Raw genomic sequence first — 24,499 nt, forward strand, 5'->3', positions numbered from 1 at the left:
TGACCTGCTCACAGTCTCTCTTATCAAAAGACCCGATGTCTCTCAGCGGGTTCTCAAGTCACTGTCGTCGACAAAGTGTCTCCCTGCTCATGCAAGGGTGGTTCGGCGTTCGTTTCCACATGTGGTCCGCAGCCAGAGGTAGACATTCCCCATTCCTGTGGTTGGGCCCAGTTTGTCCAAAGGACGACCGCCGTTGATTTCCCGCAAAGCTGATGTGAATGTAATTATGAACATGAGCATCGAAGGTTGACAGGCAGGGTTGACTTCCAAATGGGATTTGAACCCACGGCCCTTTTGACTGCAAATTATTAAGAGCTGTTGCGCAGCGCTTTCTATCCAGAGGTCGCCGTTTCGATGTGCGAGCGTGGCAGTTGAAACAGAGGCGCACGTTTGTTAAATACTCACACTGATGTCCACCCAGCAGCGTAAATAGTCATTTCACTATTCCGTCAGTTGGCAGGTTGCGTGCGGTGGCGTCAACTTAGCCTCGAATGAGTACTCGGTGCGATGTGTAAACATCGCCACTCGGGAGACAAAGGTGGCCGGGCGTGGTGTTGGCCACCCACCCCCTCGTGTCCCGAGCCAGCCGTCATAGGCGCTCGCTAACAGCACTTGCCCCTACAGTCTGTGAAGGCTACACGGGGGATCTTTGTCTTTGTTCCGTGCAGTGGGCGAGTACCCGGTGGTGCGCAGCTTCCCCGTGTCGTCACTCACCAAGGAGAAGCGCGTCTCGGTGCACGCGCAGCTCCACCAGGACGTGCACGAGGGCCTGCAGCTGCAGTCGGCCACCTTCCAGGTAGGGCACCCGGCACGGCACCCGGCACGGCACGGCACCAAACACAGCGTCCAGTACCACACCCAGCACAGGATCCAACACAGGACCCAGCACATGCCACTCACTGGTCATTTCCACGCAGCTTTATCCACACACACACACACACGCACGCAGCTTAATACACAGGTAAAGACAAAAATCCACCGTGTAGGCTGAACAGACTGTTGGGGCAAGTGCTGTTAACGAGCACCTCTGAATGCCGGCACTGCGCACGAGGAAGTGGGTGGCCAACACCATGCCCGACCGGCTTTGTCTTCCCAGTAGCGATTTTTACACATCACACCAGGTACTCATTTGAGGCTGAATCGACCTAGGGAAGGCCCAGGACCGGTTCAGATAATCATCACTGGTGTTGGCCATGAGCGGGAATTGAACTTGGGTCATTGGGTTTGTAGCGCAGCACGCTAACTGCTACACTACCGCTCCCCTAATACACACGTACACGGCTTAATACACACACACACCTTGATACACACACACAGCCTGATACACACACATACACCTTGATACACACACAGCTTGATACACACACATACACCTTGATACACACACAGCTTGATACACACACATACACCTTGATACACACACAGCTTGATACACACACATACACCTTGATACACACACACAGCCTGATACACACACATACACCTTGATACACACACAGCTTGATACACACACACAGCTAAATAAACCCAACACAGAACCCCGCACATGCCACTCACTGGTTATTGGCACGCAGCTAAATACACACAAACAGTTTAAAATGCACCTTCCAGCGAGCCTTCGACACTTTGCATGGCCTCCAGGTGTGCCTAGCCTGGCACAAGTGCTGTGGTGACATCACCGCCACTGCGACGAGTAGTTGGTTTTCTTGTTGGAGCTGGCCACACCACCCATCCCTGTCTCACCCCGGCCTCAGCAGGTGCTCACTACAACAGCCTTTGCTCCTGTGGTCTTTAAGGGAGAATTTCTAACATCTACCAACTAAGGTTGAACGCTTTTATTGCATTCGCTCTGTTTGTCCTGAATGGGAGGCGATTGTGACTGTCGTAAAGATGATCCAATAAGAACAGAGTAGTATAAAGCTGCGTCAGCTGTGCGAGACTCATCCTTCTGAAATTCGGCCAAATTGATCAAAGGGTTTCCCAAACGTTGGAGACGCAAACCAAAGCAAACGCGCAAACACATTTTCCCCTGCCGGCTAGCTGCCGGTTTACAAATAATTTTTGAGACGAAGCGCGTTTAGGAAGGCGCGTTGCACAGAGTGCTCACGAGTGCGTCATTCCCCGCGGGCTTGTCCCCTCGCTCTCGGGGCAGCTGCTGAAGCTCGGCTTCGACGTGGAGGTCAGCTCGGAGACGGTGGAGGGATTCCGGCGGCACCTGGCGCGCCTGCGATTCCCCCCCTCGGCGCTCGCCACGTTCGCCCTGTCGCACTGCGCCGGCTCGGCCCAGAGCCTGGCCCTGAAGCCCAAGGAGAAGCACAACCAGTCGATCGTGTGAGTAGCGCGGCCGCCCACTCGCCCGGCTCGTCCGCTCCCTCGCACGGTGCCGCACGCACTCGTCCCGCTGGCTTGCCGGCGTCCGCTCGCTCAATCGCTCGCTCGCTCAGTCGTTCTCTTGAGCACGTCCTTGCTCATTCGCTCTTTCACTCGCTCACCCTCTCACACACTAAACAGTTCCCAGATTTCGCACGCATTTCGGATCAAAAGCAATGAATGTAGCTGCCCCAACGTTTCGTCTCTTGGCATCTGCACTCAGCCGTCTGTGTCCTCATTTAAACTGACAGCATTAAAATGACTAAAGTTAAAGTGTGAATGTAATCTTTCAATATAATTGCTATTCTTACGTTTGTTTGTTTTTTATCTGTAATTGTGGAATGCTTTGATGTTGTCTGCTAGCCGAGTCGCCCTTGCAAAAGAGATTCTTAGCTCAACTGGCTTTACTCACCAGCCTATTCAATATATCCCCGCACCTCCAATTAACACGGTTGGCGAAGTAAGAAGTTCAACAGACATATATACATCAATATCTCAATTTATAGTTTACATGCTCACTAACTTTCTCAAAGACAAAGATTCCCCCGTATAGCCTTAACAGACTGTAGGGGCAAGTGCTGTTAGCGAGCACCTATGAAGGCCGGAACGGTACATGAGGGGGTGGGTGGCCAGTACCACGCCCGATGTCTTTGTCTCCCCTGTGGCGATGTTTACACAGGTACTCATTGGAGGCTGAGTCGACCTAGGGGAGGTCCGGGACCGGTTCAGATTATCGTCACTGGTGTTGGCCGTGAACGGGAATTGAACCCGTGTCGCCGGGTTCATAGCGCAGCGTAGCGCTAACCGCTGCACTACCGCTCCCCATTAACTTTCTCACCCACTCACTCACTTCGCTTACTGATAGCGCTCATTTCCTGTCTTTCTCGCTCACTCACTCACTCACCGCCTCACACGTACGAGCCCACTCACTTATTCGTATGCTCGCTACCTCCATCACTCGCACACTTGATCTCTCAACTCACCAACTCAGGCCCGCGCTCGTTCATGCGCCCACTCACTCGCTCATTCACGCGCCCACCGTCGCTCACCTGCGCTGCGGTTGTTGCTGTGCAACTCTCTCCCTGTCATCGCAGCTCGATATCAAAGAACATCGTGAGGAACGCCAAGGCTGGGATGAGGACCATCGGCTTGCAGATCCCGACCAAGAAGAAGCTGGGCATGCAGCCCGGCCATTGCTTGCCCGTCATGCAGGAAGACGACACACTCTCCAGTGAGACACACAGCTCCCTCCTCCCTCTCCTTCCTCTCCTCCCCTCCTCCCTCTCCTCCCCTCCTCCCTCTTTCCACCGTTACTCGAGGCTCACGGCCACATCCTCACACTGATGCCATTCACGTTTAGCCACCGGTGGTATTCACCAAAGGGCATGACCCATTGTGTTGTTTATTTTGCACTTATCCTACACGTTGTAAAATAACGTTTTACCAACCAGTGGGAGAGGAAATATCCCTGAATTCTCCACTCCAGCAACCAAAGCAAGCCCTCGGTCAGCCTTTGCCAAGTGGAAGGTTTCTTATGCTGTTCACATAATCAGAAACTCTCTTTACTCAGCCATCCGTGCTGTTGACTTACTGGCCCTGTTGAATTCCAAGCTCCAAGGCCTTCGGTTTTTTCCCCCTCTTGCCTATGATTGACCGGCTGCTCACACATGTGGCTGGCCGTAGGGCTGGCCGTCTGGCCGGCCGTGTGGCCGGCCGTGTGGCTGTTGGTGCCGCCGCAGTCTCTGAGGGTCGGCAGCCCTAACTCTCGTGGGAGCTCTAAAACTCCGTGGCTTTGCCTTGTCGACATTGCTCGCGGTGTCGTCGCTGGGGACACGGCCGTCGTCGTGGCTGACTATGCCGTGCGGCGGGATTGTGCGTGCCTGCGTGCGGCCGCAGTTTCCGAGGACGGCGAGCCTCCCGAGGGCAGCCCCACGCTGCGGCCGGAGCGCGCGACGCTGGAGCGGCGCTCGGAGCGCTTGTGCTGCCTCGACTACCAGCGCCTGGGCCTGGGCACGCTCAGCAACAGCCTGAACCGCGCCGGCACCGAGCCCTTCCGCATCACAGCCGCCAACCGCCTCTACCACCTCTGCCACAGGTGGCCGGCCAGCTCTCCGCTGTTGTCTCTTTTTCCGCAGTGTCGTTACAATACGGCTGTTACCTATTTACGGGCAAATCACACGGGAACGCTTGGATGGGCTACCACCGTGCAATGACAGGTGTTTTTACGGGCTGCGGGGCTACGTTGTGAGCAGCAATGTCTCTTGTTGTAGTGGACTTTCATCCCCGCATTCGCCAACCCACACTGATCCAGCGTGGTGAAGTATGGTCTGATAACCACTATGACCCCCACTCATCTAGCAGTGGATTGATAGCGGGCTGTACATTTGTGTACATGCTATTATTGGTGTCATGTCATGAGACAAAGTGTCCATTCGGAAACTGATGCAATTCACCACAGGATTTTCGACTGAGAATTGTTTGTCATATGCCAATCGTACTAATATCGTGCTTTATTCTCAGAGCTAGAATTTGGCCAAATTCAGCTCAAAGCATTTTTTGCGCATTCATTGGTAACCAGGCTGAGACCATCAATATGCCACCATTGAGAACTCACTTTAATTCTCGATTCGAACCCATGCTCTCAGCAGTGCTGTGACCTCTGATCCACCTCGCCACCTTTGACCTGGAAGCTTCACCTATGTGTAGATAAGTACACGGATGGTGTCCTCGTGTAGCCAAACAGAATGTTGTGCTGTTTGCGAGCACCTCAGTAGCGTAACGAGTATGGGGGCAGGAGGGTGCCTTGCCCCCACCCCCCCTGGTGGCCAAGCCTACGAGTTGGGGGGCCCCCTTGACAACCGCCGTGAGATATGTTTTCAACAACGGTGCAAAAAAAAAACCACATAAACTTATTTAAAACGCGGTTTACATTCATTTTTACGAACATGCTTTCATTTACGTTTCACGTTTTATTGTACTTTAATTAGAGCAGTAACGTTTGGCCTCTGCAAATCGCGCAAATCAAATATCGGGGCCCCACATGACCGATTGCCGCACCCCCCTGAGCCGATAATGTGGTCACGCGACTGGAGCATCCCCTCCTCTGGTCTCCACAATCCACGAGGGAGGTGATGTGGCCAGCCCGAGGTATTGGTTTAAGGCTGAGCCCGCCATGAGGAAAGGAGGTAGCTGGACAGATTCAAGTAGCACACATGCCATTGACGTCAGCCGTGGCTGGGATCTGGCCACGAACAGTGTACAAACCACTCTACCACTGCTCCCCATGGACACATACCTACACGTACGTACACTCTCGTACGCATGGCGTGCTTCTGGATTGCTTCTACACTTGCCCAGCGTGGGCGTCATCGAAGCTGACAAGTTGATATTTTTATAGTGGTGGTGACTGATGATATTAAATATTACAGTGATCATGCTGCTGATATTGAAATACTGCTAATGCTGTTTCTGCAGCATCGATGATGATGATGATGATAACAATGCTATTGGTGGTGACACAGACAAAGATGATTGAGGCTGTTGGTAATAATGATGGTGACGCTGCTTATGACAATAATGCTGCTGATGATCATGGATCTGCTGCTGCTGATGATAATGATGACGATGAATCTCCTTCTCCAGCTGCTGCCGATGGCTCCATTTGTAATGCTGCTGTAGCTGCTGCTGCCGACAATGACACCAATGGCAACGGCAGTGACGATGACGTTAAACAACACTCACGTGGGCAACCTCCTCCCCTCCTGTGCACCGTCCCCCCCCCACCCCGTCTTCCCCCAGCTACCCGGGGCTGCTGATCGTGCCGCAGGCGGCGAGCGACGCGGCGCTGCAGCGCGTGTCTCGCTGCTACCGTCAGGGCCGGCTGCCCGTGGTGTGCTGGCGCCACCCGCGCGCCCGCTCTGTGCTGCTGCGCTCGGGGGGGCTGCAGCAGAAGGGGGTTGTGGGAGGCCTCTTCCGCAACCCCAGCCCCCACGGCAGCGGAAACGGTGGCCTCGGTGAGCTCTCCGTACCCCCTCGTGTCCCCCCCCCCCGCCCCCACCCCCCGCCCAACCCTTGGCGAACTGAAATCAGAGACGTTAATATTTGTCGACGAAGCGTTTTTTTTTTGCATATATTTTGATAGAACGTGAATTGTGAGTCGACGAAGGTGATCGAGAATGACGGTCACTGCGGCTGGTCCACCGAAGATCAAATTACGGACGATCATCATCATCATCACTCTTGTCACCTTCATTATTAGATCCACTGAGGCTGTCCCGGGTAATCAAAGCAGTCATCGTCATTATATAATGCAGTGGTTGTGACTGCCATTGCGGGCTTCATTGGTCAAATAATAAATTGATTGATTGATCAGGTGATTGATTGCTTGATTTTGTCAGCTGGTTGGTTTGCTGATGGCCAAGTGATTGATTGTGCGCCTAAATTGATTGGCTGACTGAATGATTCTCTGATTGTACGATTGGTTGGCTGATTGATTTATTGGGTGGCTGATTGCCAGATTAATTTATTTATGACTGATTTATCATCATCATCTGATTGATTGATCGGTCAGCTGATTGATCAGATAATTATAATCGATCGGTCGGCAGTTTGGTTTTATTATTTTGTTTATTGGTCGGTCGGTCTGACCAATCGATTCGCTGATTGATCGATTGATCTCTTGATTGGTTGATTTGACACCCGAATCAGGTCCGGCCTCGTCCGAGTCCTCTGCGAGCCTGGAGCAGGAGAAGTACCTGCTGGCCATCATGGCCACCATGCCAGGGGCGGCCGCGGAGATCTGGGGTCGCGGGGTCACCGTCCGCGGGTCCCAGGCCAACCATGACGCCGGTGAGACTTCGCGGACGCTCATCGCTAACAGCACCCGCCCCAACGCTCCGTGAGGCTGCGGGTTAAGGTGCACGTGTGTGCAGTTGCGTGGGGAGCGGTCGTGTAGCGGTTAGCGCGCCGCGCTACGAACCTGGCGACCCGAGTTCCATTACCGCTCGTGGCCTACACCAGCGGCGATTATCTTAAACGTTTCTGGGCCTCCCCTAGGTCGACTCAGCCTCGAATGAGTTGATGGGGTGGTGTGTAAACGTCGCCACTGGGGAGACAAAGACGGCCGGGCACGGTGCTGACCACCTTCCCCCTTGTGTGCTGTCTTGGCCCTCATAGGTGGTCACTAACACCACTTGCTCTTTACAGTCTGTTAAGGCTGCACGGGGGATCTTGTTTGCAGGTGTGTGTATCGTGGGGAGCTGCAGTGTCGTGGTTGTTCCACTGCACTGTGAACACGACTGCTGGAGTTCAATTCTCAGCAATGGCTATGCACTGGTGGCTGTTGTTATTGTGCACGCAGGCACCTGTACGTGCATGTCTGCATGTGTGTGTGTGTGTACACCTTTATGTGTGCTGTCCGTCTGTTCATGAAAGTGAATCTGTTCCGCGTGTGCTTGGGCATGAGCTTATGTATGTCTGTCCCCTCTGTTCTAACACACCGGCATGGCCTCACACATGAACACATTCACGCTCACTTGTTCACTGCTCACACACCGGTACGCTCTCACACAATAATGATAACTTACATTCTTACTCGCACACACATGCTCACACACACGCTCACACACATGCTCACACACACACTCACAATCAAACACATATACACACACGCTCACACTCACACGCTCGCACACAAACACACGCTCACACACTCACACATACACCCTCACACTCAAACGCATACACACACATGCACACACCGGCGCACTCGCACCGCAGCGAAGTGGGGCAGCCTGCGCGTGGGCCGTCGCTTCACCAGCAGCAGCAGCACAACCAGCGGCAGCAACCAGACGCTGAACCAGACTCCGGCCGATTCGGCGGCCACCACCACCACCCCGCCGCCCGGCACGCCCCGCCTGGACGTGCGCGGCAAGACCTCCGGTGGCCGCGACCCTCACCAGCTGCCGCTGAGCATCCACAAAGCGGCGCTCTACGTCGTGGGAGACAAGGCCCAGCTGAAGGTGGGGGGTCCCCACCGCTCCCCCCCACCGTTCTCCACCCCCCCACCACCCCTCAAACACGACGATCCGCCCGCTCATCTCTGTGGCCGTCTGGAACGCTCTTCCTTACAATATTAGAAAGCCACTGGAGCGGTGTATTTTTAAATCGTCTAGATTGACATTTAATTTCTTTGGAACTGCTTTTTGTGTTTAATTTTTGTTGTCCTTCCCCCGTACCTCCGATTGGTACGGTTGGCTACGTACGGTGCGAAAGAAGTTCAACACACAGTACACACATTCTACCGAGGTTGCGATTGCCGTCTCTCCCCGAGACGTTGACTCTAAAGCGGTGGACAGCCAGCCCACTGGGTCTCCGACCGCCGTCGTTTCCGCGCTCATTTTTTTTTTTGCCCGCCATCGCCCTCCGACCCCGCAGGGCTGGAGGAAGGAGGGCCTGGTGGCAATGGAGACCATCCCCGTGGAGATGGCCGACCTGTCTGCCACGCGCAGCAGCTTCCGCAAGCTGCTGCACGCCTGCTGCCCCAGCTCCACGCCCACGGACAGCGGCTCCTCCGCCTTCTTGACGGCGCTGGAGCAGTCGGAGTGGCTGCCACAGGTGCCGTCCATCGTGTTTTGTGTTCGGGCGGAACTGGCCGTAATATTTTAGCCGAAGGGTTTGGGAATTTGGCTCGCTCGCACCTTTTTGTTTGTTATCGGGATGCCGTCATGGTGCATTCAATTGAAAATGCGTCGTGAAGTTGTCGCATTTGTAAAGCCAATTTGGAGTGATAGAGTGTCGACGGAGAGGCATTGGTTGCTGGAGTGGTGAGCATCTGAATGTGAGTAGAGCAAGGAAAGAGGGGGGAGAAGGGCAGGCAGCGGGTTACTCCTGTAGGACCTTGAAGAGAGGGAGCGCAGTCTTGGAGATGATTTGCGAGTTGATTGAGAGCCAGTCGAGAGATTTGGGAAACCGTTGTGATTGGTTCTGTTCTACGGGGACAGAGGGTGAGTGTTTCGGCGACGTTCGTAATACTTTATGTGCGCGAGAGAGCCACGTCTCCCCAGCTTAGCGATCAATGTTGGGTGTCGGTAAGATTACTGAAACTGGTAAAAAAAAATGCCTGACCTTGGAGGTCAGGTGATGAAGGATCTAGCATAAGGAAGTTTCATTGATGGCAAACATCAAAACCTTGATGTTGCCTATCAGAATCAGAATCTTTATGTATATTGGAGGAATCCGATAAGCTTTAAACCTCTCTTTCACAGATGTCCAGGAGACACCGATGAGATTTCCATGCATTTATCTTTAGCACGCAGCCCATCCGCTTACGGTCTTGACGTTGTATCTTGCTGCTTTTGCGGCACAGCGTGGAAACCCATAGTGCAATTTAAACGCAGCTTTCTGTTTCTCCCTCTGTCTCCCCCCGCTCCCCCCTCCCCCCCCACACACACAATGTGGCGTCCTCACCCACAGCTGCAGCGCCTCTTGCAGCTGAGTGGCCTGGTCGTGGAGCTCCTGGAGGGAGGATCGTCCGTCATCGTGGGCCTGGAGGATGGCTGGGACACGACCACGCAGGCACGGTGTAACGGCAAAGATCCCCCGTGTAGCCTTAACAGATTGTTGGGGCAAGGGCTCTTAGCGAATAGCATCTATGAAGGCCGGCACAGCATACAAGGTGGTGGGTGGCCAGCACCACCACGCCCGGCCGCCGTTGTCTCCCTCGTGGCGATGTGTACACACCAACCCAGGACCAGTTCAGATTATCGTCACTGGTGTTGGCCGTGAGCGGGATTCGAACTCGGGACCCCGGTTCGTAGCGCAGCGCGCGAACCGCTACACTACCATTCCCCACACACACACCTGTGAATGTGCATGGCCGCTGTGTTTTTGTACATACAAACATAACACTATTGGTAAGCCCAGATACTGTCTAGAAACAACAACATCAATTGATAGTTGTTTCTGTGTGGGCCAAATGGCAGTGCAATACCCAAATTCTCGTCATTAAACCCCTCCACGACCCGACGAGATTGTCACATTTACAAAGATACTAGTTATACGTGGCCAGTGTGTTGATCGAATTCTGATCAATAAAGCTCATGTCATGAAAGGTGTTATCTTAGTAACCCACATAAACGTGGGGGTACACAGCTTGCAGAGATTAATCTCAAGAATCCCTCACTGTACTGCTGTCTTCTGGCAACCTGCCCTGGTATTCCCAGGCAGTCTCCCATCAAAGCACTCACGATTCTCACCGCGGCTTCGCTTCTGAGACCGGACGAGACAGGGCGCGATCAGGGCCGTTCGCTACGAGGCAGACGCGATCGCGTTATCCGATCAGCACGGTTGGCTACGTGCTGTGCGAAAGTAGTTAAACATGCCTACGTACGTACGTACATCCACGCCCGCCACGGGATCGGTGGGCGTGCGCGCGCCGTCGATTGACGGCGATGCCCCCGCTGCGGCCCCCCCCCCGCGCTCCGTGAGCCAGGTGGTGAGCCTGGTGCAGCTGCTGAGCGACCCGTTCTACCGCACGCTCGACGGCTTCCGGCTGCTCATCGAGAAGGAGTGGCTGGCGTTCGGGCACCGCTTCGGGCAGCGCAGCAACATGGGCGCGGGTGGGCAGAGCGCCAACTTCACCCCCGTCTTCCTACAGTTCCTCGACTGCGTGCACCAGGTGATTGCCTCCCGCGGCTGTCCGACAGCGGTCTGCAAACCGTTGGCAACGTTCGCTCGCCCCGCCCGCTCGTTCGCCCGTTGTTTTCCGATCGATCAATCAACGTGACGTTTATAACGCACCATAACTCCGCAAAGCCAAGACGGAAGCACGGATGGTTATAGACCTAGACTAGGCCGTGATCGGCGCTGGAGATTAAAACTAAACTATTAAAACTATTTTCAATTTTACCAGGTAAGGCCCACTGAGCTGTAAAGCTCATTTTCAGAAGCGACCTGACTATCGCAAATGATAGCTCAATGAAGTGGCTCATCATGGGCGCAAACCCGCTTCACCCGTTGCTTGATCCAGCTCTTCTTCCCACCCCCTCCCCCCCCCCCCCATAGCTGCAGTATCAGTTTCCCACGGAGTTTGAGTTCAACGATTACTACCTACGGTTCCTCGCCTACCACCACGTCTCCAACCGCTTCCGTACCTTCCTGCTCGACTCGGACTACGAGCGCATCGAGCAGGGTGAGCGGTATGAGCAGGGCGAGCGCGTCGTGCGGGGTGAGCGGGGGTGAGCGCTCAGACGCAGCTCTTCCTGGGAGCACACGCACACGGCAACACAGCAATACACAGACACAACACACACCAACACAGCAACACGCTTACACAGCACACGCATGCGGCAATACAGCAACACACGTACACAGCACACGGTCACCACGAGCTCGGGTCACCGGGCTCCTAGCGCAGCGAGCAAACTGCACACACACGCGCACGCACCTGCACGCACCCGCAAACACGCGCCCCCTGAATGCTGCCGTGCGTGTGACCGCGCGTGCCGCAGGCGTGCTGTACGAGGAGAAGGGCGCGCGCTCGTGCGGGCAGTCGCTCTGGGAGTACGTGGACTCGCTGCACCGCAGGGCGCCCCTCTTCTACAGCTTCCTCTACTCCCCCGGCGAGGACAGCGAGGTGCACGCGTGACTCCGCGGGGACCATGCGGAGTGGAAAACCTGCACGGGACCCTCGTGAACAGAGAGAGTTTTCGGACTCGGCGAGGCTTTACTGGGAAAACGGGCGTCGTAGTCGTACTGCTAGTAATAATCACCTATGCCTCGAGTTTCCTGGCTGGCTGCTGGCTGGGCTCCTCTCCACCACAACAGTCACTCTGTTTTGTCAATGGCTGTGGGCTGTTGCCACCGAAACTAGCTGGGTAGCTGGCACATTTGGCTACGTAAGGTTCGAAAGAAGTTCAACATACACACATACAAGCTGGATTTCCCATGTAATAAATGAGCATTGAGTGGAATTAAAATGGAAGAAATTCAGAAGGCGTATAATAGATAGCGACACCGAAGAGGTGGGAGCAGCGAACACAGAGCAGACTGACCATGGTTCATTTAAAATCGCTCTAACTTTAGAATTCGTGCTCCAATTAATGTATTCATTTCACCGGAATATCCTTTAAATCGTAGAGATCATATCACAACAAAACTCACAAAATATGCATTATATTGGCATTTAATGACGCAAAAAATCTGGTTACTTTTAGCGATCCGAGTACAGGAGGACTGTGATGAAAGTACGAACAAGGAGAGCTGTATTCTTGGGTCTTTCGGTAAAGTCACGTAGATAGGTTCAAAGAAAATAACAAATAAACTCCTTTACAAAAGTTTTTAAAAAACAACGGTTTTATTTTAAAGTGCTGTAAAAAGTAAATAACTCGATTGGACAACGGGAAGTGAACGACATCTTGATTACAAGAGACACGCGGCACCTGCTTTTTGTGCGAGCCGATTCCACAGCTTAGAGACCGCGGCGTTTTTCACCTACACAAAAATCTATAATTAACATGCCGTCCATGAAAAAAAAATGTAATTGCTTGAAAGGAGGCAATTAATTGATGAATTGATGCCGATTTTAATACAGGCATGCATTGTCACCGGATCTGAGTACGTGTGCAACATTTGGAATTGGACAACAGGAAGTAGACTAACTTTTAATTACAAGATTTGACCACAACACAGCTTTCAAGTTAAGTAAAACCGTTGAAAAATAACAAAAAACTACGACGTTTCGATCGCAACACAAGCGGTCGTCTTCAGGAAAAAGGGTGACGACCGCTTGTGTTGCGATCGAAACATCATAGTTTCTTGCTATTTTATTTGAACCTATCTACGTGACTTTACAAAAGACCCAAGAATACGAATTCCTGCAGTCACGAAAGATTTAAGGAGAGCTGTCTCTTACGCAGCGCAACGGGTTCTCCACTCGCGACAATAACAAGCGTCCGCGCGTCCGCATGCCAGGTGCTGCGCCTGTGCTGCTCCACGGCCGCGCTGCACCTCTGGGGCTACTACACCGGCGAGGCTCTCAGGGAGGGGCCCCCCTACGACCCCGAGCTGCTGCCCGAGGCGGGGCACGGGGCGGACGAGTGGGCCCCCGACGGGGGGGCGCCGGGGGGGGGCGGCTGCGGCACGGCCGTGGCCCAGAGCAGCCGGCGCACGCTGTGGTGGGGCTACGACGGGGTGGCGCGGACTCAGCCCGATGCCATCACCGCCATGCTGCAGGTGCAAAGACAAAGATCCCGCCCCCTGTATAGCCTTTAACAGACTGTTGGGGCAAGTGCTGTTAGCGAGTAGCACCTATGAAGGGCCGGCACAATCCACGAGGGGGTGGGTGGCCAACGCCACACCCGGCTGCGTTTGATTCTTATGGCGGTACCCCGGGGTACCAAATAAGACAAACTGGCAGAGGCAATTAAATATTTTATTTCTGGGACACTATTTTTTCCAGGGATTTCGATGTAAAGTTTAATGTAAACGAGGCCGAAGTTATGAAGGGGTTCATATTCTTGGTTCTTTCGGTAAAGTCACGTAGAAGGGAAATAATAAAAGAATAAAAATAAAACAATAAATTCTCACGACGTTTTTTTTTTCTTGCTGTGGTTTTCACACCTGATGATGATTGCTTGTGTTGCAATCGAAACGTCGTGAGAATGTTATTGTTTTATTTTTTATTATTTTATTATTTCCCTTCTACGTGACTTTACCGAAAGAACCAAGAATATGAATCCCTGCAGTCACGAAAGCTTTACATCGAAATTTATGAGGGGATGTTATCACGATAATTACTTATTTAACCAGGAAAGCCAATAGGTCAATAATAAATATTAAGGGGTCCCTGCATTGTGCCACTGGGCTAACACCAATGCTACTGTATGCGTTTAGCTATGGGACGTAACCAGAAATGCCCAAGGAAACCCACGCAGAACAGGGGGCCACAGCATACAAACTCCACGCACAGAAAGGGCACCCGAGTCGTGAACCGAACCCAGGCCTTGTATCACCACTGCACCACCACCCTGCCGCCCGTGGACAAGTGCTGCTACAGCTGTACGAGTGGAGGGCTGACACTGCTGCTACCGCTGTGTCCCGGCAGGAGATCCAGCGGCTGGAGACGGCTCTGGGCCGCACGGGCGAGCACTGGAAGGAGACCTGGGACCGCGCCAGGGCCAAGGTTCCCCACACCTCCCCGGTGAGACTGCACGGAACCGAGAGGGGTAGCTTCTCGCACTGCGTGTGTGTGCGTGCGTGCGTGTGTGTGCGTGTGTGCGTGTGTGTGTGTTTGTATGTGCATGCTGTCCCAATGGGGAGCGGTAGTGTAGCGGTTAGCGTGCTGCACTATGAACCTGGCGACCCGTTCACGGAAAACACCAGTGACGATTATCTGTACCGGTCCTGGGCTTCCCCTAGGTTGACTCAGCCTCAAATGAGTACCTGGTACGATGTGTGAACATCGCCACTCGGAAGACAAAGGCGGCCGTGCGTGGTGTTGGCCACCCACCCCCTCGTGTGCCGTGCCGGCCTTTATCGGTGCTCGCTAACAGCACTTGCCCCCACAGTATGTTAAGGCTATACGGGGGATCTTTGTCTTTATCTGTTATGCTGTCCAAAGGCGGCCGCAGGGCATGGTGGTGGCCACCCACCCCCTCGTGTGCCAATGTCTGTCTTTGTAGGTGCTCGCACACAGCACTTGCTCCAACAGTCTGTGAAGTCTATACGGGGCAGTGGAGGGTCTTTGTCTTTTACGTGAATACAAATACAGTAGTACAGTGGTACGACGTTACATGTCTGTCTCTCTGGGGATTGAAGTATAAGCAGATGTGTGAAAAGTTTTGGTCTGTGAACGTCTGTAGAGCGTGACAGTTTCACGATGTACAAATACATCACTGGGCGAGGCGGTTAATCAGTCCAGGTGGATATGTGTGAGCAGCTGGATATGCAACATTTTTATGTAGTTACCAGTGTGTCTATCAAAGGGACTGTGGTTAGGTCTACACTGATCTAAGGTAGCAGAGACCTGAGTTCTATTTCCATCCACGGTTAGCATCAGTGGTACCTGAACCTGCCTGTGGCCAACCCTAGGTTGACTTAAATTAGTACCTGGTGAAGTGTGTAAACATTTGCAATGGGGGAGGCAGAGGCAGCCATGAGTGATGCTGGCCAAAAAGCATGCCATCGTGTATTGAGTCAGCCTTAATAAGTGCTTACTAAAAGCACTTGCCCCAGGAGTCTATATGGCTATATGGGTAGTATAATGTGCATGTGTGTGTACATATTTACCTTCTGATTTAAAGCTTTCGTGACTGCAGGGATTCATCTTCTTGGTTCTTTCGGTAAAGTCACATAGAAGGGAAGTACCGAAAGAACCAAGAAGATATATACCTTCATTATGGTGGCAGCCAACTCGCTCCATGGTAGCTTGAGTGTTACAACGCAGGACCGCTAGAGACTGTTTCCGGCTTGGGGAGGCCTTCACGCACGCAGCAGTGGACAGATCATGGCTGATGATGACGACGTTGTGGGGTGGTACCGTAGCAGCGACGGAGGCATTTAAAAACGAGCCGCTCGCCGTGCCAACAGAAGGGCTCTCTCGTGCCGTCGGGGGCCCCGTACTCGCGTCCCTCTCTCGGGAGCGTGGGGGCGTCGCTCAAGGCCCTGGACGCCCCTTTTGGGGACCCGGGCGGGCCCGGAGACGGGGACAGCGTCGCGTCGTGGGCCCCGACGTCGTCCGGCATGGACGAGCCGCAGCCGCCGCTCACCCCCGACGTCGACTACTACTCTGGCTTCCCCATCAGCGACTCGGAGCAGAGGTTCGCTTCCCGATACTTCTTGATGTTTTCCTCCACCCTTTCCAATTCTGCAAGTTGCAGGGTGGGTGTCCCTTTCCCCGCCGTTAGTTTTATTTTGAGAGGCGTAGCGCCGCTGTTTTTAGAGGCATTGTACTGTACTCACTGCAGAGAACTATAGTAACACGACCGCACTTTACGTTAGTTGGCGCCAAACTTTGACTGACTTACGATTCCGTTGAGAATCGATTCTGTTCCGATGATTTAAACATAGGTAATAGGTATTTTACCCTTTTACCTGGCAAAAAAACTGACACCTTTATACAAGGGATCATGTTTGCATTAACCACAACACTTGCGGTCAAAATGCAAACAAAAAGACAACTCTGATAATGTATGCACTGTCCTTGAAATTGATTGGTCCACACCCGAGACAGCTTTTCTTAGAGCCTAGTCTTACATGGTGTTGGACCAAATGACGCCAAAAGGCGCACAACTCAAAGACATCGCACCATCAGAGTATTGAGAGCTCGGGGTACGCAATACATTAAAAGGGTTAAAAACCTATTACTATATCTTGCTACTGGCAAAGGAGGTCTCGTAATGTTAAACATAGGTAAGTGGAACCAAATCAAAAGAAGAACCGCTGACGTACGTCATTGGGTAATGGTTGATTTGTTTGCATATTTTTCCGCGCATTTCATCCATATTTCATCCCCATTACGCTACCGGTGTCATGTCACGAGATGAAGAGACCATTGCTGTTGCTCGCAGAGCTGTGCGCGGGGCCCTCTGTGTTGGAAGAACATTAAGTGACCGCCGGTCCACGCGATAGGAGGGCAGCACTTTACAACCAAAGCTGTCCTGGACAGTAATGTCCTTTGCATCGCAGGCAAACTGATATTGTTTCAGTCTCAGAGCTGGAATTTTGCCAAATTCAATGCATTAATCAGATTTAACTTGATGGGTTTTCTTTGTTGTTGTGTGGAATCACGGTTGAATTACGAGTGAAATATGGCTTTGAGGATTACATTGTGAGGCTCAAATTGAACAGTGCAGCTTGCCTGCCAAGTGCTTAAAGCCATGCTGTTGTTCTTCGAGACCTGTTAAACGTTGGCTGCAAGACTGCGGGAAATCAAGTTGCATGTCACGTGGCTCTGCAGCTCAGAACGTTGCTCAACATCTTTTTGAGATTAGTTTTTATTTTATATATGGTTGTAACAATCGCTCAGAATGTCTGTGCAGGTCGTTGTGACCTCGCCTGCCCCCGAGGCTTACGTGATCAGGTTTATTTTGTCATGCAAAAATCTCTCACGATAACGGATGGAGAAAGAGATGGAGGTGGCTCGGCAGGCAACACGAACACATTATTATTCATTACATGTAGATTTGATGCACAATTCATACATTTTTTTAATGCATAAACATCCAGCACGCAGCTTATCTGGCTCACTGGCTGTCGCCATCATCATCATCATCTTCCTCCTGGGGTTGATGCCTCATTCCAAAATCTGCATCAGATGTCCCACGGACAAACTGGGCCCCGTTATAAGACCAAGGAATCACTACCACTCGCCAATGCCTACAGTTATGAACTCCGCGCCTTTGCTCATTGAAACGAATGGGTTGAGTGTTTTTGTTAATTGTGTTTGTGCAGCACTGCCAACGCAGCAGTAGAATCACCAAAGAATTTGTTTAACCAAGTACAGAATGTTCAACTAAACCTGCAGTTGGCGAGGTTGACAAAATTTGTACGACTCTGCAGAAAGTCAACTTTTTGTCATCCTATGGTGAGAGTGACCCCGCCTAAGCGATGTGGAATGTCCACCACTAACCCAGGACTGCCAGTGTAGATGTGGGCCTCGCCGATGTTCATTTTAGCTTCAAATGCTCTTGGTGTGTGAGTAAGCTTGCACACCTGTGGAGATTAACTGTTCTTGCCACAAATGTTCTCATTGAAACCAGAGTGGCTATCAGGATGCCTTGGGAGCATTACATTGTGCTCCACTGTGCAATGACGTCAAGACTATCTGCCGTGAGTACCTGGTATGTGAGTAGCTGGTTTCTGAGTACTTGGTGCAGTGTGTATACAACTACTGAACTGGAGTGACAGAGGTGGCCGGCCGTGGTAACGGCCACAACAACACCTCCTCGGCAACGCCCTGTCTGCTTTAATGGGTGCTCACTAACAGCACTGGCCCCAAATATGTATATGGCAATATGGGAGACCTTTGTCTTACGTGTGCGAGGGAGTTACAAACAGTGGTTAGGTGGATCGTGCGTGGTGCTGCGATCCCAGCGATCTTGATTCGATTCCTGACCACACGCGACGTCAGTGATGCCTGAAGCTGCACTGAGCCTCTTATGGGTTTCTGTGGTGTGGTCATGCACGTTGACACTGGGAAGACAAAGACGGCCAGGGCCCACCGTCTCTCCGTGCTCACTGACAGCGCGTGCTCCGTTAGTCTCAGCAGCTGAAGGGGGATGTTTGTCTTGGTTCCTGGTGTGTGTGTGCAGGTCATACGAAGGTGTTCTCTACAAGCGAGGTGCCCTTCTGAAGGGCTGGAAGGCACGCTGGTTTGTGCTGGACAAAACGAAACACCAGGTACACATTGGGTGGGAGGGTGAGTGGGGCGTGAGGGTGAGTGTGGGGCGTGAAGGTTGAGCGGTATGTGAGGGTGAGTGGTTTGCGAGCTAGAGTGGTACGTTAAGGTTGGTGGGTATGTGAAGGTGAGTGAGGCTTGAGGGTGAGTGGTGTGTGAGGATGAATGTGGGTGGGTGGGTGGGAGGGTGAGTGAGGGTGGGTGGGTGGGAGGGTGAGTGAGGGTGGGTGGGATGGGAGGGTGGGTGATAAGTGAGGGTGAGTGGGGCGGAAGGGTGAGTGGGATGGGAGTGTGAGTGAGTGGTGTGTGAGGGTGAGTGAAGGTAATTGGGATGGGGGGGTGAGGAGGAGGGGGTGGTGTTGAGCCTGTGCTGATGATTGTGTGTTTGTTGCAGCACAGCGGCTGGTTTAGTCATCTGTGGGCTTACTTCATGATACCATCTGAATATCCCCTGTTCGAGAAAAGGTTTTACTTTCACAATTCTCACTTCACTGCTTGAGCTGTCTAGGTGGAAGAATTGTGCGTATTTCAAATGCATTCGTCACCTGTGAATCTGTTGGTTTGCAGCGAACCTACGCAGTTATGTCTGGTTTTCCTCTTTCGACATTTTATTTCCATCAAGGCATTCAGCACTGTACATTTGCGTCTTCTGCCTACACGCGGCAAATAAGCAGTCCACGCGGCTCCATTTACAGGCATGTGGGATGCAGATACTGTGCAGGACCCTTATCTTCAAAAGCTATTTTATCTTCAAAGAGCTTATTCACATTCACAGTCCTATTGATTACAACATGTGCTAATCAGTCACGTTTGGTCAGCTGCCGAATAGGATGATGAAAAACTGATTACGCTCCAGTCAGACAATCAACAAATATTAACTTTTTTGGAATGCTTTATCGATCCGTAAGCAACCACTCTCCCCCCCCCGCCTTCGCCCCAACAACACTGTTATAGACTCTTTCTCTCCTCTTTCCCTGAAAACCTCAAGAACAATTAATATTAATTTCAGATCACCATTATGCTGCACAGTATTTGCAAGGAGGAACCACACACAAGAATGGAAGGCAGCCAGCCAGTGAGCTGGTGCCACGGTGGTGAGATGTTAACTACCCCACCTGGTATACAGGAGGTTGTGGGTTCGATCCCGACCCTGACGCCTGCTGTATATTTGGAGTTTGCGGTGTCTTTCTCCCCGTGGTTGCGTGGATTTTTCTCCGGGTCCTCCGGTTTTCCCCTCCACATTTACAATCAATATGCTTCGAGTATTTGGCTGCTATAAATTTCCACGAGATGTGAAGCCACTTTGTTGAGCTATCATTTGTGATAGCCAGGTTGCTTCTGAAAACCTGGTAAAAAAAAGTTGTTTTGATCTGCAGTTCCCTTTAAAATATCATATTATGATGATATTTAAACCATACTCTTTGGTTCTTTCGGTAAAGTCACGTAGGTATAAAATAAAATAAATCACGACGTTTCGGGGGCAACACAAGCAATCGTCATCAGGTGGGACAACCACAGCAAGAAAAAACTGCTGTTGTCCCAGGCAGACTGTTTTAAAAGGTTTGAAATGGGTGTAGCTCAAGGGTTATAAAGAAGTGGCCGGGGCTAGTGATGTTATTGTGATAAATTAGCATGTAACTGTAAGATAGGAGAGCGGCCTCCTAGACGAGGGCACGGAAGTGGCTATGGAATCAAAGAGTATGGATTCCTGCAGTCACGAAAGCTTCAAATCAAGATATTTAAACCAGTTAATGATTGTTGACTATTTGTTGCAAAAAGGCCATTTGGTCAAAAAACTGAGATTTTTGTTTTATTCCTCTTTGTTTTTAAATACCTGGTGTTATTTTCTATTCGCCTGGTGTTTCACGTATAATTGCACCAAAGCAGAAACTGAACAGCTTATTCGTATTTAATTTTCAGATCAAATTGGCCTCAATGAGCACCTAGTAGAGTGTGTAAATATCGCCAACGAGGGAGTCAAAAGTGGATGGGCGTGATGCTGACCACCCACCCCCTCGTGTGCCGCCACCGGCCTTCGTAGGTGCTCGCTAACAGCACTTGGGAGTCTCGCATGGCCGGACGGCGGATGTGTACGCGCGTGTATTTGCGCGCACGTGTGCCTGTGGCCCTGTGCGTGACTGCGTGCGTGACGACCGTGCGTGCGCTCGTGTCTGCCCGCACAGCTGCGCTACTACGACACGGCGGACGACCAGCACTGTAGGGGCGAGATCGACCTGGGGGACGTGGAGTCCGTGACTCCGGCCACTGCCACCCTGGGGGCCCCCAAGAACATGGAGGACAAGGCCTTCTTCGACGTACGTCGGCGCCGCCCCATCGCTCGATTCACCACGGGTCCTTAAAACGAGGGAACTGAGCTGGAGCCGGGCTCTAATTATTTTTGGGGTGTGAGATGTTTACGTCCTCGCCTGGCATGCAGGAGGTCGTGGGTTTGATCCCGACCCTAACGCCTGCTCTATATTTGAGGGTTTGCATGTTCTCCCCTCGGTCGTGTTAATAGCAGTTTGACAATTGTCAAACTACATTTAACTGACAAACGGGAGTTAAGAACATTCATTCATATATAACATTGAAAAAATAACATTTCCAATTCATAATTATCCACACAAACTGAAAACATTGAATGGTAAGCCTAGTCATATTTGAAGAAAATACAAATTACATTAATGGATTAAATCAATGTAGACAAGGGAGGAGTACTGTTAGGGGCGATACGGTGACAAGATGTTAATTACCTCGCCTGATATACAGGAGGCCGCGGGTTTGATTCTGACCCCTGACACCTATATATTTGGAGTTTGCATGTCTCCCCGTGGTCGCGTAGATCTTTCTCCGGGTCCTCCGGTTTTTCCCTCCACATTTATAAACATGCATTTAGAGTATTTGGCTGCTGTAACTTTCCACGTGATGAGCCACTTTCAGTTTAGCTATTATTTGTGGCCAGGTCGCTTCTGATAAAGAGCTACATAGCTCAGTGGGCCTCACCTGGTAAAATGAAAATAGTTAAGTTTAAAATGTAAAATTTATTTTTTAAATGCGTTATGCGCACCAGACCACAGGGAGGTTTCATAGCGCTGTGCAGTACAGTATAACAAAACAACTTTCAATAATAGTCAATAATTATACTTCTGGCAGTCTTCACACGGCGGCGTTTTGGCGGCGAACCTGATAGCGGTCGCAAAATAAAACTTGGCGCTCTTGTCGACACACAGGTGCGCACGACGAAGCGCGTGTACAACTTCTGCGCCCAGGATGCCGCGTCGGCGCAACAGTGGAGCGACCACATCCAGGGCTGCCTCTCGGACGCGTGACCTCCCCCCACCCACTCCACCCACCTCACCAAGCCGAGCTCCTCCCTTGCGCCCCTAGCGAGGACCCCCGCGGTAATTAACGAGCCGGTGAAACCGCTCTCCGTGCTGCAGGCCCCGCGTGGCCCAGAGCGCGAGAGGACGGGCAGTCGGTGTCACGGTGACTTCTGACTTTTAAGAACGCTTACATTTATTTTCACACTCTGCCTCGCCGTGTCCACTGCCGTCCGTCCTTCTCCGCCTGTGAATGAGACGGGCGGGTGACACGAGTGCAAAAATGATCGTCAGGCTGATGCTCGTTTTGTGAATGGACACGGGAAGCGACCCGTTCGCTGGCGCTTTTCAGGTGTAACAACAATGTGACACAATTTGCACGTGTTCACGCCAGCCTCAATCCCACACAACTGGATCAAAAGCCACGATCAGCCTCAAGCTTCGCTCCACCGAAATCCGCGTAAGACAACGCCAGGTTGAGTCGGCGAATCGGTGGGCAGGAAACTAAAGACGAGTGTCATTTAATTTTTCGCAACACCCGTTTGATTTTTCCTAGAAACGGTGATAGAAAAAAAAAACTGCTGTTTTCGCAGGCATAACAATTTTTTTTTCCGCTCGTGTTGAAAACTTTGAATGTTTTGTTGAAAATGCATGTAAGATGTAGGTGCTAGATGGTGCACGAATACCCCCACACATTAGCCGACAGTGCAGATTAGGCTTTTTTTTACCGCAATTGCTATTAATCTATAAGGCACACATTTAAATATGACGGTTGCATCGTTCCTGATGTTTTTCTCCCGAGGCCAAATTTTCAAGTTTCACGAAGACATATCGGCTGTTCTTAAATTCAGAGCAGTTTACCTTTTAACGAGGACAAATTAAACTTTAACTTAATGAGAAGTATCTTTTTAGCATACATTTACTATAATTGTGTAGCATTTGAAAAAGTGGTGGGTTCTTTTAGACACACGTACTTATTACTGAAGTTTGCATTAAACTGACTTTGCACTGATTCTTACTTTTGGATGTTTATTTTAGGTGAGATTGATGAAGTTACAGTGCATTGTGCATTTCAGCTTAGCAGCCTCTGCATCTTGTGTGTAGATTTTATCGTGTATATATTACGTGAAATGTACACGTGAAGCGGGGTGGCCGTGTGTACGTTTGCGAACCGGGAATTCAAAGCGTAGCACATTCGCACAAGACTTGCGGTTCACGATCTTACATTAGGATTTTTTTTGGTTTTCATATTCCCCCCTCTCAGTACAGTTTTGGGTACTTATACGTTCGCAGTTCTAACCTAGTGGGAGAAATTCCACATTCTCGTTCCACGACTCGGTATTTTGGTATTCGGTTTAGTTGAACGTTAACTCACAAACTTGGTATTGTGAGTCACACACACAGTCCGCCGCCACCCCACGGTCGATGTGTATCATTGCCGACTGCGTGCGGTGGTAAGTTACGAAGGAGTGCTATTATGGTAGTTCGACATAGTAGCAACGTTGTTCACAAATGTCAACATTTCAATTTATTGGACCACATTGCGAAAAGCTACATTTGTAAATTTGTACGCATGTGGAACAGTACAGTACATTGGTGTCAAAATAAGATGTTGCCCTCCCAAAAAAAAGTCCACAATTATTTATAAATAAAAAGTTTAAATAGTCTGGGATATATATGGTGAGTCATATGTTACTTTCCAAACTTGGCTCTGGTTTAAATGTTTCTATTCTGGACAAGCAATTTATGTCCCATGCCATATATATCATTTTTTATTTGTAGTAGATTATCAAACACCAAATTTCAATGCGCTTCTGTTGTGTTATTCATTTACAACAAAGCTGTACTGGAATCGGGTTTAAGGGAGGGATTTTTGTTTTACTTGATGCTCATCGATTTCAGTTCTCAGGCATAACTGCACAGTCCAGCTTTCATATGAAACGTGGATGATACCACCCATACTCGCTCATGAGCAGCAGTTGGCAGGCTCAGTGATGTGGCTGGGTGTATAAATTGTCAAATAAAATCGTGTTAGAACAATTATCCAGCATTGCAGAGAACCTGGGTTCAAGTCCGAGTTTCAGTCATATGCGATTAAATCAGGTACCCTTGTGCAGCAGTGAGGTGGCAGCCTCAGACCAGTCAACAATTACTGCAGTGGGAACATCTTTGAATCGTTTTTTTTCTCACTTAATTTGGTTTAAAAAAATCAAGTTCGGAGAATCAACAAACGAAACTGAAGTTTGATTGCCATGAAAATGATCAGCTACAAATAGAAGGGGGCATGAAAAAGTGTGCCCCGAGTGTGTGAGTGAGAGGTCACTTTGAAGGGATGCCAGAAGTGCTTCAGTGGTATCACCTTCCACAGGCCTGCTCACAATTGTTTTACTTATTTCAACATTTAAACTGAGGT

At 51.0% G+C, this 24,499-nt stretch overlaps 1 protein-coding gene across 1 annotated transcript in view; it reads left to right on the forward strand.

The window, feature by feature from the left end:
* LOC144936482 (myotubularin-related protein 5-like) overlaps positions 1-24,498 on the forward strand; it is a 97,210-nt gene extending 72,712 nt beyond the window's left edge. Inside the window, exons 23-40 of the mRNA XM_078863576.1 lie at positions 669-796; positions 2,153-2,331; positions 3,465-3,601; positions 4,267-4,465; positions 6,169-6,383; positions 7,078-7,218; positions 8,149-8,390; positions 8,806-8,985; positions 9,844-9,945; positions 10,862-11,047; positions 11,434-11,560; positions 11,880-12,004; positions 13,342-13,602; positions 14,474-14,569; positions 15,958-16,187; positions 18,681-18,768; positions 20,950-21,081; positions 21,997-24,498. Coding sequence (XP_078719702.1) covers positions 669-796; positions 2,153-2,331; positions 3,465-3,601; positions 4,267-4,465; positions 6,169-6,383; positions 7,078-7,218; positions 8,149-8,390; positions 8,806-8,985; positions 9,844-9,945; positions 10,862-11,047; positions 11,434-11,560; positions 11,880-12,004; positions 13,342-13,602; positions 14,474-14,569; positions 15,958-16,187; positions 18,681-18,768; positions 20,950-21,081; positions 21,997-22,095 — 2,867 coding nt within the window. The 3' untranslated portion in view covers positions 22,096-24,498. The remainder of the gene's footprint in view (positions 1-668; positions 797-2,152; positions 2,332-3,464; positions 3,602-4,266; positions 4,466-6,168; positions 6,384-7,077; positions 7,219-8,148; positions 8,391-8,805; positions 8,986-9,843; positions 9,946-10,861; positions 11,048-11,433; positions 11,561-11,879; positions 12,005-13,341; positions 13,603-14,473; positions 14,570-15,957; positions 16,188-18,680; positions 18,769-20,949; positions 21,082-21,996) is intronic.
* Position 24,499: the final 1 nt, after the last annotated feature.

This window comes from Lampetra fluviatilis, chromosome 16, assembly GCF_964198595.1.
Source record: "Lampetra fluviatilis chromosome 16, kcLamFluv1.1, whole genome shotgun sequence".
NCBI classification, from domain to species: domain Eukaryota; kingdom Metazoa; phylum Chordata; class Hyperoartia; order Petromyzontiformes; family Petromyzontidae; genus Lampetra; species Lampetra fluviatilis.